The sequence below is a fragment of the Musca vetustissima genome, unplaced genomic scaffold (assembly GCF_032173495.1).
Source record: "Musca vetustissima isolate MV318-11 ecotype Yass unplaced genomic scaffold, APGP_CSIRO_Mvet_v1 utg8300, whole genome shotgun sequence".
NCBI lineage: Eukaryota > Metazoa > Arthropoda > Insecta > Diptera > Muscidae > Musca > Musca vetustissima.
The window spans coordinates 19,309-33,035 of NW_026875093.1; the positions used below are offsets into that span (position 1 = coordinate 19,309).

Consider the following 13,727-nt stretch of genomic DNA (forward strand, 5'->3'; position numbering starts at 1 on the left):
AATTTTCCACAACATGAATTGCAAACACAGCTAGGATACGTATCTTCAGCCAAAGGATTCTTTATGGATGCATCTTCCAACCATTGACGTATTTGAAAATCCATATTGTGTATGTTGTTTTTGTAATATTGTTTTCGTAATTCCTTGCTGCAGGCACGACATAGCGATTGAAGATCTTGCTTCGGGTTGATTTTTTGCATTTCGTTTGAGATTTGAATTGAATTTTTGCGGGTTTTCACGGAAGTAATTCTGAGCGTAGAACAGTCCTTAAATTTTCAGCAAATTTTATTGAGATTTTGTGAAACAGCTGATATGTTGTTGGAATGGAGAGAAGTAGTCAGACGTAATGGTGGATTACGAGAGCGAAGAAGTACATGTGTAATAAATTTCTAGGTAATAATAAATTAATAAATCTATATACTATATACTACAATACAATATTAAAAAAAAAAAACATTAAAATAATTATATAAAGAAATTATTTTTGTCTCTATTAATTTTTTATACGAAATCCGTATTTGCTGTAACGTATGGTTAACGTATCCTTAGTAACACGACAAGAGACGTTACGTATGTCAATAATTTTAGAAAATAACCAAGTTAATCATACGGAACCTGTTTAAATTTTAAATGAATTCTTCCGGTGGACAGATAATCTATACGACCGGGAAGATGAGCTGAGTATTATTCATTTGCAATTCAGAAGTGTTTAAAGTCATGTCTGTTTTTGGCATTCCTGCAAAATTAATACGGCTATGCAGGATAACTTTAATTGGCACAAGATTCTCAATTAAAGTCGGAAAGGATCAATCGGAGCCCCTTAATACCGAACGCGGATTCAGACAAGGTGACAGTTTGTCCTGCGATCTTTTTAACATCCTGCTGGAAAATGTCATACGAGAGGCAAAAGTAAACAGAAATGGCACTCTGTACAGCAAACAACACATGTTACTCGTATACGCCGATGACATCGACATAATGGGTCGAACATTGAGAGTGGTAAAAGCCACCTATGAACAAATTGACAAGGAGTCTGCCGAAGAGGGTCTGGCAGTAAATGGCGATAAGATCTATCTTAAGGGCAAAGCAGAATGCTCGCGTTGAGCCATCCGTCGCGTTATATGTTATCGAAAATACAACAACCACAAGGGAACAATATGTGTTTGTGTTAACGTTTCCTTGTGGTTGTTGTACTTTCGATAATATATAACGCGACGGATGGCTCAACGCGAGCATTCTGCTTAGCCCAGTAGACTCGGACCAACTGTGGAACATGAGAACTACAGCTTCGAGGTAGTCAAAGATTTTATATATCTTGGTACCACCAAGAAATAAAAGTAGTGTCATTAGTTTTGAAATTCTGTAAAGATTAGTGTTGGAATAGTGTTGTCTATGTAAGGAATTCAGAAACAAGGCAACCTCCCGCTAGTACAAACTCACACCCTAAAAACGCTGATACTAATATCAGCATGGGTGCCTCGCAAGCAGATGAGGCTGCTCTTAGAGTGTTTGAGAGATAAATTCTCCGAAAGATCTATGGGCCGATCTGCGTCGACGGTGAATATAGACGTCGAGTGAACTATGAGTTGTACCATCTATTCTCGGACATCAGCATAGTCAGACGGATCGAGCTGCAGCGACTACCTTGGCTAGGTCATGTGAAAATGAATGAGGATGCCCCAGCTCAAAAGGCATATAAAAGCGAACTAACTGATAGATCCACGAAATCGATGGAAAGATGAAGTGGAAGACAACGTCTCGGAACATGGTCTTTCAAATTGGACGAGCTGCGCACAAGACCTACGCGCCTGCTCGGGTTATGGAAGGAATGTTCAGCCACAAGCCAGCTAAGTAAGCTCCTTTCGACTGCATTCGAAAGGAGCTGTCTTTACACTAGGACTCAGGCTTAGCTGCCTTCGCTGACATCAATTTTAAAACACCCTTCTTCATCAAAATATAAAAATGTTAGGAAATGTTTCGGCTAATGTTCGTGTGGTTGCCTTGGCAGCCTCAGTTTAGAATTCTAAAGGTCAATCAGCCTCCTAAAACGATGACGACCAATGTCAATGTATCGACCTACTCTTCTGTTTCTTCAATTCCATCACTCTCGACGATCAGGACAGGGACTCTATGCGGGCAGTCTCTATACCGTCAAGGAATTCCTTCAGATTGAGAAGAGTCCCAAATTTAGAAGTTCTTTCGCAACTATCCGAATGATGACGAAAATATAGTGAGTACGTCAAAACTGCTTCGTACGCGTCAATAGTGAATCCCTGCCAAGAGCTGTAAGGATGAGGTGAAAGCCAACCCGCCGTCTCAATGCAAGAACCCCAAAAACCGACAACGGCGCCTAGCGACCCTGCTGATTAACCAGGAGTTTCGGGAGATCTCCGAGTGGAAATCATGGAAGATAAATGGTTGTTAGCCGAAAGATACACTATGGAACTCTTCCTCAACGACGAAGTTGATTGTCGAAATCTTCGATTCGGCCAGATCGCCTTATACAAAAGGGTCAGAGTTGTCATTTGTATAGTCCTCGGACTTCCTTAAGATCACAATTAAAAACATTAATCCTCCTTGGGAAGGTAGCAAGCTGACAGTCGTTGTGGTCCACGAGTTTCCGTCCTGAGTGTGCATCCTACCACCCACTTGCAGAGTTCAAAACGTTATTGCAGAAACATTAACCGGGAGATCCGCGAGTGAAGATCATGGATCGAGCCGACCTTGACGAATTTATCAGCGAAAATAACTGGTTGTTAACCGAGAGATACATTAAAGAACTCTTCCTCAACGACGAAGTTGATCATCGAAACCATCGTTTCGGCCAGAGTTGTTAATTGTATAGTTCTCGGACTTCGGGTTCAGAGTTGTTAATTGTATAGTCCTCGGACTTCCTTAGGAGCACACTTACAACATTGATCCTCTTTGGGAAGGTAGCAAGCTGGACCTGAGTGTGCATCCCTCTACCCACTTGTAGAGTTAAAAGTGTCGTTGCAAAAAACATTGTAATATTGGGTTATGTTTTTTATTTGGCCCCCATACAATGCATCGGCTCCATTTTCGCTGTATTTAAGGTTTTGACCGTACTTTTCAATAAAAGGTGCTGTGATTTGGTATTTCGGGTTCTTAGAGAAGAAGTTAACATCCACTTCGCTGCGTTTCCCATCGATGTGTTTTTAAATTAGCCAAAATTTCCAACCCCCTAACAGTAATTTACCATGACATAGCTCCCAAATATAAGTCCCGACCCATTTTTTTTTTCAGTGCCCACTTTGTGGTAGGTTCGGCAATCAGGCATTGTTGTTTACAACAAACTTTTAATTTTTTCTTGTATTTTTTTTCAGACACAAACATTTATTTACATTAACTAAATACTAACTAAAGTAAACTAGTTATATTATAAAAAATTAAAACATAAAAAATCTGCAATGTCATTTTAAAACTTTCAACAATGAATATTCGGCAATAAATGAATCAACCAATTCCGGGTCCAATGTAGACTTTGCTCTATCATAGATAACTGACATTAGTTTAAAATCGCCCATGTCACGTTCAAATTTCAGCAGATCTAACCAAACATCGGTGTTGGTTTTGCCAAAGTAGTGCACGGCATTTTCATAACACAAACGTAGGCGGGAAATGTTGGAGTTCTAGAAGAAAAAAAAAATGTTAACAAAAAAGAAAAAAATTAATATTTTATATAGCCTTACCTTCGTCTTAGCCTGCAGTTCAATTTCAGCCATTTTCTTATGCAGCTCCAAACATGGCGGTGGCATTTGACACATTTCATCGTATAGCTCCCGCGTCCTCTTCAACGTTTCATTACGCATGGTGTATTCCAAATAATATGAACGGAATGTTGCAAATTCGGGATGAATTTGTTTGGCAGCCTCCTGCAGTATGACCAACAACTTTTTGCCATGTTCTTCGCTGTAGGCCTCGTAGAATTTAATGGCCAAATGCCATAGCTGTATACAGCGGGTTACACCCAATTCTTTGTTGGCTCGACAAAAGATTTCATAGAATTTCGATTCATTGGAAGTTTTACTATAAACCTGCATCCACAACTCATAGATTTTATGGGCTTCTGCCTTTTTATATTCCAAAGCTTCTTGTAATATCGTTTCAATTTGCGTCTGGCCATTTGGAGATTTTAGTAACATTTCCACCAAAGCCTGATAGTGGACCACACTCATGAGCTGTGACTTGTGACCCATATTGAAGGCCTTGGCCAAACAGTAGCGTTTAACATCACCCTCGGACTTAACATCTTGATTTAAATCGAGCATGGCATTAATAAAATATGACCACATCTCTTCGGTGGGCAGAGCCGCCACTGCTTTTTCATAAACCTTAAAACACAACTCAATACGTAACTTAAGGCTATGCGGTTTCCAAATAGTCTCCTGTGGCATATTACCATCTGTTTGCATTTGTTGTTCCTGCAATTCAGCAACCTGCTTCGAAGTCACTTCTTGTAAATCAATCATATTATAACCACGCAATTCACGCTGTGCCAAAAAATCCCAAACCATTGGTTCGGCGAAAAAGTTCTTCATAATATCTTCAATGATTTCCTTTTGTAGCAGTACAGTACAATTAATGTAGGTGGGTTCTTCACATCTTTCCAGCAGTTTGAGGTAGTAACTGACATTCTTTATTTTTGTTTTTGTATTACGATATAGCAGAACAGCTCTTTCCAAACCCAATTGCCTCTCCATAAGATCAATAGCATTACTAACATCTGTGATGCGGGCCGTTTCTTTTATCAATATATCGAAAAATGCCAAATTGATAACTTCGGAGGAGGGATGACGTTTCAGGGCTCTAAAGAATATTTCAGTGACCTGTTTCAGCTGTTGCGTAAATTCATATGCCCACAGACCATAATCACACCATACTGTGTCCTTGTCGCCATGATACTGGAAAGAAAAATTAAAATTATTATCAATTCTGAGAAGTGTGGATTTTTTTAAATATTTTTGAGAGAGATTATCAAGCCCTTAAGTGTACATTTCGTAGTGAATATTTTTCAGACCCATTAGAGCTATTTTTTATGAATATTTGAAGAAAAATATATTTTTCCAAGGATTATGAATAATAAATTGACGGAAGGCTTTCATCCAGTGTTTTAGACGTTCGATCGATCCGGGGAGCAAATAGCGATTCGGACCATTACTTTGTAGCAGTCTAGGTTCGCATTCATTTTAATGTAGCAGCAAAGGTGCGATCTAACACAACACGGACACTCGACGTCGAGAAGCTGCAAACACAACAGACATCAGAAGCCTACCCCGCTCAACTTACCCACCTGCTTGATGAAAGCACTCCTTGCCCCGATAATAATATAGAAGCACAATGACAAAGAATTGCCCACTCTCTACAAACTGCAGCAAAAACAACATTTGGGTACCAAAAACCACCATCAAGAGAGCCATGGTACGATCAGGAGTGTCGTAATGCTACTGAGGTGAAAAACGCAGCGTATCGGGAGAGAGGAAGATACGTATTTTCCAAAGATAGAAGAAAGATCCAGAAAAACGTGAGTAAACCTAGATGTACAGGAGTCAGACTGAATTGCGGAAATTCTATCAAACCGATGGCTTTGGCGCAGGCACATCCTCCTGTAGGGATGAAGAAGGAAACCAGATATCGCCAGCGTGTTGAGGATCAGGAAGGAGCATTTTGCAAAGCTTCTGGTATCAAATAGTGGCGGTGAAGAGGAAACGCCAAAACCAAGTAGAGGGGCCGGTGTAGGTTGTATACCACATAGCCAATATGAGGTCAGAATAGCAATTAGTCGGTAGAAGAATAATAAAACAGCTTGTGCTGATGGTTAGCCATCCGAACTATTCTAGACCGGTGGTCTGATGATGATCAGGTGAATTTACCAACTGTTTAGTACAATTTGTCTAGAGGAATGCATGCTCAATAATTGGAACCTCAGCAACCTGTATCCCGTGCACAAAAAAGGAGACAAGACGATATGTGCCAGCTATTCAATATATGTGCCATTACATTCAATATATTGAGATCTGCCAGAGAGATACGACAATGTCATTGGCAGTCAAGAAGTCCCTCGCATTATCATTCGGATAATTCCTGGAGAATTTTCGGATGAATTTGAGGTTCCTCTTGATCAAAAGGAACTCCTTTCCCGTGGATATCGGTTTTGACAATACGACGGATCGACAGTCAAGAATTCCCTCGCAATATCATTCGGTTAATTCCTGGAGAATTTCCGGATGAATTTGAGGTTCCTCTTGATAAGAAGGAACTCCTTTCCCGTGATGGAGTCGCTGTCCCGTCCGATGAATCGTTTAAAGTAGTTAACCGGTATATCTTCTTGGCAGGGATCTCCTTGGCATCGACTTGCCTTGCAGTTATTGGTACTGGTGATCCATCATCAGTACCAGTATCCGCTTCGAGTTTCGGGGTTATTTAAATTCGGCTCCATAGAATGTGCTGTTTGTGAGGGATTGAGGGCAACCATGGTCAAGTCCTTGCCATGGTAAGAGGCTACCATGGCAAGGACTTGGCAGCTAAGCCTGAATAAACCTGTTGATGCGCCCAGGTATCAACAAGGCTCCGTTCTAATACAGTCGGGACCCTGACTGGAAACCATAGAACACTAATGGGCACGAGGTCGCATGACACCCCAGTGGTAGGTGGTCACTTTGAGAGGTAGTGACCCAAACCTTTGAGATAGTTATTTGGAGGCCTCGTCAGCTCAGGGACCATAAGCACTCGGTAATTTCTTCTGAGACTCTCCCCCATGTGACCCTTACGAAAAGCATGCTTATTACCAAAAAGAAAATTCCTGGTCTTCAAAGTATCTGGTCCTGGATTAAATGCTCATAAATCTTCGAAAGAAAAGGCAAAATCGAAATAGGCCTCAAATCGTTAGCATTTTGAACCGTTGAAGATTTGGGAATCGGTACAACCCTAGCAGTTTTCATAGTTCATATTGAAAACATTTCCATTTTTTTTAGATAGAGGAACTGCTACAGGTGCTTTTCGATTTAATACCCTCTTACAGCTGTTCTATAGGTTTTTTTGTAGATATTATAACCTCTTTATATGGACCACATTTATGGCCAGACAACTTTTAATAATCCACATTTCTAGGAAAGAAAAGTAATCTTTACAATTTCCCCACTTATTAATTTTTTGTATCATGTCAAAATATTTCTACTTACCCCCAACATTTTCTCATAGATACCGGACACCTGTCCCGCATTGGATTTTTTACTAAATTGTATGAAACTTTTCCATATACGTTCCTCTTGGGGGAATTGTTGTGTACCATTGCGATAGAGTTTAATAATGCGCTGAATTATCGATCTCTTGACATCTGGCAGGGAGCAATGCAGCTGGGTCTCCTTCTCCGTTACCCATTTATGGGTATTCTTTTCAAATTGTATATATTCAATATAATTGATGATATTCTTTTTACTTTGAATCAATTTCACTTCAAAGCGTTCACGTTCAACCATGAGTTTTCGTAGTTCCTCCTCCGTGCAAATGCCACTCGATTTGATGGCTTCATACTCGGGTAAATCCCTTTCTTGGATTTCTTTAAGGACTTCAGCCATGTTTTGTGGGAATTTTTATTAATAATTATTAATTTTTTTTTCAATTCAATCCGCAACGATGAGGGTTTGTATACAAATAAAACCAGCTAGCACGTTTTTTTTGTTAATGCCGTTTCCTTCTCTCGCGCTCTCTTCTGTTATCAAATGGTAACCATTCACAATAGCCTGACATTTGTCGGCTTTTGTGTTGTTAACGTACATCTGGCATCTCTATTTAATCTCTAAACAGCTGTTTCACACTTGACATTCCTTTAGTGTTTTGTTTTTCTTTTGATTTTGCTGATGTGTAAAGTTTTTTTCCTCATCTCAACGGGTAACAAAAAAAAATTTGTTTTATCAGTAGCGCAATCTGGAAATCGAAAAACGGCGTGTTGGAATTCCGTAATTCTCTCTATTTCGCTCCTAGCAAATTGTGCCCATTGGCTTTGATTGAATTGCATTTATTGTGTGTTTGTACGTGCGTGTGTGTTTTCGTACCCAATAAGCATTTATGCTTTGTTGAATCCTCCATAGATTCTCCACAGAGTGTTGTTTTTTCGTGTAAATAAAAATCAGAAAATTTTGAAAAAAAATGAGTGATTCCTCTTCATCGAAACCACAACAGCGCCCGGGCGCAACACCAATTAAAAATCCTCTGTTAAGTGCTTCTGTTACAGGTCTAACGTTTGATGACTTCCCCAATAAGCCCCAATTATTGCCGGCTGCTCCACCAATTGTCCATGCACCACCACCGCCGCCATCGGTCACACCCTCAGCATTATTAGGAAGAGGTAAGTGAAGGAATTATGGTGTTCCCAATTTATTGTTGTCACTTTTCTGTCATTTGTTTTGTCGTTTTTGTTATTGTTTTTTTTTTCACTCTACGTGATGTATACGCTGTCAACCTGTTGATAGCTGAACATTTTTGGGAGTTTAAGTTTGAATTTGTACATGACCATTTGATGTTTTCCTTTTTCCTCTAATCTTATCAGAAAAAAGAAAGAAGAAACTGTCATTGGCGCAATAGTCAAGTTGAAGAAATACAGGGTCCCTCATTTATGTGTTTAAGGTGACAATTGGTGTCAGCGTTAGAGATGCCAATCTCATCGGTTGTTTATCAATGTGAAGTAAAGAGGTTTATGTTGTGACACAAAATCATTCACAATAGTTATTATGGGAATCAGCTGAAACATGCAGTTTTATTCAATTAAATAATAATTGGATTGTAAAATAGAAATTTGACCACAATACTAATTATAAATGTACTTATTATTAATACTATAATTGTATATAGGTGCTCCTAAGATCCTACATAGTACACATACCAAAAGGATTTAAATCTAGCTTAACAGGTTTCTCCCCTAATGATTTTTGTTGAATGTACAGTATATCAAGAATGAGTTTACACATGATAGTAATACACAAAATTGTTTTGCTTTATTAAAGTTTTTTTATACCCTAAGCCTCTTGCCTAATGGGGGTATATACACATTAATCGAAATATTGGTATTAGACAGCATGTTTCTTGGGAACAAATCCGTTTCAGACAATTTGGAATCGATCGGAGTCCGTCCGTCTGTCCGTCCGGTCGGCTGGTGCACACGATAACCCTCGAAGGGAGCAACCGATTTCGTCGAAACATTGTACATCCCCCACAAAATGGTAAAAATTGTGCTAAAAATTAATTTTACTTCTATTTTCTGCTCGATTGAATACAGCGTAAATTATGTTTCGTATAACTGAAAACATTTCCCAATATGAATTGAGACAACCATGCCACCGATAATTTAAATATGTAAAAAACACTCTGATTTGTAGGGGTTCCTGTTGCTTTTTTGAAACTATTGGTGACGGGGTTTTTTCAGGGAATTGTATTCACCCTGCATTCTCACAACAGCTTTAATGTCTAGCGGAATTCAGCTGTTTTTCTGAAGTCCAATGTCAACAATTGTACTTTGTTTACGTTTTCATAATGGAAGTCAATTCACAAAAATGGATTTTGACAGCAAACTGGAGATGCAGCTAATATCCAGCTGGTCTCCTTGGATGACCTTATTAATGGGCCTTGATTCAATCCTTCTTAATAGGCAAAGCCTAGTCATCCAGAGAGAACAGCTGCTACCCAAGTTTTCTGTCAAAATTCATTATTGTGAATTGACTTCCAAAACGTAAACAACGTCCCAATTTTTGACAATAGACTTGAGAAAAACAGCTGACTTGCGCTAGCTGGTTGCCCTATTTAATAGATCTTGGCCCTGTTGATAATGAAGATCCTTTCTGGCATTCATGCCTATTCATGAGGTTTTTGTTGTTGTTGTAGCAACAGAATACATGTAGTTTGTCATTCATCGTCTGGTTTTGCTTCCTCTACCTCCAAATTTAAGAATGTTGCAACATGAACGGGTTGAATCCGGCTATAGAGTCGGTTTAGCTGGGCAGTTCAAGAGGTACAACGTGTCATGTGTTCCTAGTCCATATGCAGGACATGTGTTAGGTATTGAGCCGTCAATTCTTGCCTAACATGAATTGAGGCGGTGGCACCATCTTGATCTTAGTTGAGCTAAGACTACTCGTGTTTGCCTTGGCAGCTGCTTCTACTCTGCTGCGATGGTTGGGGGGTGGTCTCCAATTGTGGTATTCACGCGATATTGCTCTACTGCCTGAGCGAATGCGTCCGTGTGAATACCATTCATACCTGTTTGACAGGCTTCTTGATCTAGGGGGTTCACGCTTGTACCTTTGGACGTCTCTCTAGATCATGAAGATCTATCCTGACGTGCCTGGACGGGGGAGTCCTGTCCATAAGACTATGTCAGGGATGTTCCCGACGATAGCACCCAAGCAAGTACTGCATCGACCGTGTGAATACCATTCAGAGCTGCTTGATAGGCTTCTTGATCAAGGGGTTCACGCTTGTACCTTTGGACCTCTCTCTGTAGATCTTTCCTGACTATGGCAGGGATGTTTCCGACGATAGCGCGCAAGCAAGTACTGCATCGACGATGGACGGGTAAGATCTTCGTCTCCTCCTGAAGATGGTCCACAGGAGTCATGATGAGACACACTGTTGCAGTTTGCCAGGGCAGAATTCTGGCAGATCTGGATATCCTTCCACTACGTATCACTAACATTCGCGAAACATGCTGGCGCCGCATAGCTTACCACTGACCGGCTTATTGCTTTATAAGAGGTCAACAAGGTAGCAGATTTTAGACACTCCACTGTTTTAACACAATGTACAGAGGTTCTACGATTTGACGCTCGTTTAAAATCGTAGAACCCTCTGTCGTGGAAACGCCATAAGGCGGTGGTTTGGTGATTTAATAACTCCCCAGCATCGACAGCACCTTCTTGTGTTGACGCACACGAAGCCCCTTCATCTATTCCTGTTGCAATCGGGGCGGTATTCTGGAAGGACCACACTGGAGCAGCAAGGTTTCTTTATTCGCTCCACAATAGTTGCCTGCAAGCCGATATCAGAACCTTGCTTCTCCTCTTGACCTTATCGTAAATAGCTGTGGCAAACGCTGACGCTGACTTGTACAGGTTATCCATTGTGACCCCTCGATCCTTGTAGTAATTAGTGGTCGGAATTGTGAACCCATCGACGTACACATTCAGAGATTGTTCCATCTCCGCTGTCCATGCGGTAAACAGTGTGACCGTTGACTTTGTAATGGAATATATTTGTTCAATCTATCGTAAATATAATCAATTTTTGTTCCATACGTCATGATCGTCATCGTTTGGAGAGTAATTCCAGAAAGGTATATGTTAGACAGATATCACCCACCTTACATATGCTAGGGAGTAGCAATGCCTCAAGAGTCTTAATTACTGCTAACATGGGTTAGATAGGTCTATAAGATTTACCTTCGCTAGCAAATTTACCATTAGGATGTCACATTCAGGGTTTTGGTTGGGTATTCTACTCTTCGCTCGTCCATCTGCTTCAACATCACCATAGAGATTCTATCAGGACCAAGTGCATTGGATGACTTTGTGTTTCTGATGGCATTTGCAACATCTTCCAACGTAAATTGCACAATACTCTTCTCTTCGGTCTGTCCCTAACAGGATGCTCTATGAATCACCGATTAAAATAATATCCTCTTTGGATATGTCATTAAAAGCCGTTAAACAAGATAAAAGTCCAATCATACTTTCTTCCTGTGAGCGACTTAATCGTTGCCACAACTCACTCATTCGGTTCGGTGGGAACTCTATTCATCTGAATTCACATAATTAAACCCCAAAGTTTCCTTCGGATGCCGTGAAGGAAGAATGATTGCACAAGTTCCAATACAGGCGTATGGATCTTAAATATACAGAGTAGTTTTCTAGCCGAAAGTTTTGTTGCACATCGTTGATCGTTTGTTGATCAACTTGATCAATAATACTTACTTCTTCTCGATTAGCAATATTTCATCTTGTGATTACTTCAGGTAATAGTTGAGGTATCGATTCTGTAATATTAGAAGGTACCATGCGGATATCTTTCCAGAAAAGTACTACCTTTCTAATTATTTATTTAAAAAACTTATTACAAATTTGGCACTTATTTTCAATACATGGACATAAAACATAAACTAATCGCAAGGGAATTGTTGTAAATTGTGATGTTAAAACTTCAAACATCCTTCTCATTAAGCTCCACTCTTCTATTCCATACTACGTGTAGAATGTGAACGATAGGTGGGCATATCCAAAACAATCTTACGGCGACGACAACACCACACAATAGCCCAAATGATCAATATTAATAAAATCAGTAGCAGAATGACACCCAAGGTGATTGCCGCAATCGAAGCTTCATTCAAGACCAAATCTCGTACATCAATGCTATAGGATTTTTGATTACCGACAACATCATAAGCCACAAGGCTAACTTTGGGTTCACAACAACTTGCTATATAGGTAGCCTTCAACGGTTCATTGCTGCCAATCACATAGGAGTTGGTGTACATTAGACCTCCAGTAGGGGTTGACTGCAATCGCATAACACCCGTTTGCCAATCCCGCGCCGTTACATATAAACTCCAAAAACGTTCGCTACATTCGGTGGCATCCGACGTGGAGATACCATCACAGCGGCTGCCAAAGGTCCAAGAGAGCTCGGGTGCAGAGTTGTCCTAAAGTGGGAACGGGATATTTAGTAAGTTTCTTCAATTTTATGGGATTATGACACACCTGTATATCCGATGCGGTGACAACTTTAAGATTCAATGATAAGGATGTGGTTTGTCCCACCCCAGTTGTCGAAAATGTTATGTGATCCACAGTACCTGCCTCAGTACCTTGGGGTGCCAACACGGTTACTGTGACGGTGGCCATTTGACCTGGACTTAGGAAAAGGCTGCAAGGTATTAAAAACATAAAAGTTATTAAAATAAAAAAATACAGACTTAGGAGTTGGATAACTTTTGGAACTCTTAATGATCAATCTAGAAATGTTTAGACTCTCAGATAGAGAGTCAAGCAATCTTCCAAGAAGCAATCTCCTTGATAATTTGTATCCCATTCAGAAATTATATTTAATTCTTTCTATCCTTCTTACCTCTGTGGTGCCAATCGCATCAGATAACGCTTTTCATCCACCACCTGAATATTATAGAGGATACTATCACACCCCGTATTGGTTACTTCAAAATATAGCTGACCCATCATTCCGGCCGATATCAAAACTTGTGAATGAATACCCATTTCAATTTTCGTATTTGTTCTCTGCAACACATTCGTAGTTCGAGGATTTAACACTGCATTTTGTGCCGGAATGCTAGCAGTACTGCTAGCATTTACGGGCAATATTTCAGCTTGGGTGTTATGATGAATTTCTGTCGATGAAAACGTTTCAACTTGGGTCTTGGGTTCATTTTTCATTTCCTTATCATCGGGAAAACGTAAACTGCCATGTGTCGGAACTTTAGCAATTGTCAGACCCGATGTAATACTTTGTATTTTACTATTACGCAAACGGGCCGGATAGAGAGTGTGACCTTCGTAGAGATAGGTTTCAAAGTGTTTGATGACATCGTCTGGAACAAAAAGGGAAATTAAAAACAAAACTTCGTAACAATGCTCTTGTGGACCTAGTAAATAAAATAATTTAGTAATGCCTTCATATATAGCTGGACTAGTCCTTAACAATATTCT

General features: G+C 40.0%; 2 protein-coding genes across 2 annotated transcripts in view; both read right to left on the reverse strand.

Annotated features, from left to right (window-relative positions):
* Nucleotides 1-3,427: 3,427 nt before the first annotated feature.
* LOC133337617 (U3 small nucleolar RNA-associated protein 6 homolog) lies at nt 3,428-7,595 on the reverse strand. Its single transcript, XM_061545829.1, has 3 exons — nt 7,200-7,595; nt 3,711-4,922; nt 3,428-3,650 (listed from the first exon to the last, which is right to left on the reverse strand). The coding sequence occupies exons 1-3, from the start codon at nt 7,593-7,595 to the stop codon at nt 3,432-3,434; spliced, it is 1,827 nt and encodes a 608-aa protein (XP_061401813.1). The 3' UTR covers nt 3,428-3,431.
* A 4,640-nt stretch (nt 7,596-12,235) lies between these two features.
* LOC133337616 (uncharacterized) overlaps nt 12,236-13,727 on the reverse strand; it is a 34,666-nt gene continuing 33,174 nt past the window's right edge. Inside the window, exons 6-8 of the mRNA XM_061545828.1 lie at nt 13,132-13,609; nt 12,765-12,930; nt 12,236-12,706 (exon numbers count right to left, since the gene is read on the reverse strand). Of these exons, the coding sequence (XP_061401812.1) occupies nt 12,236-12,706; nt 12,765-12,930; nt 13,132-13,609 (1,115 nt within the window). The remainder of the gene's footprint in view (nt 12,707-12,764; nt 12,931-13,131; nt 13,610-13,727) is intronic.

Bases quoted from the DNA above. Each gene is read 5' to 3' on its own strand.
- LOC133337617 (XM_061545829.1), bottom strand. From the start codon at position 7,595: ATGGCTGAAGTCCTTAAAGAAATCCAAGAAAGGGATTTACCCGAGTAT. The intron at 4,923-7,199 runs GTAAGTAGAAAT...TTTTCTTTCCAG, and splicing joins TCTATGAGAAAATGTTGGGG to TATCATGGCGACAAGGACAC. The intron at 3,651-3,710 runs GTAAGGCTATAT...TTTTTCTTCTAG, and splicing joins AACTGCAGGCTAAGACGAAG to AACTCCAACATTTCCCGCCT.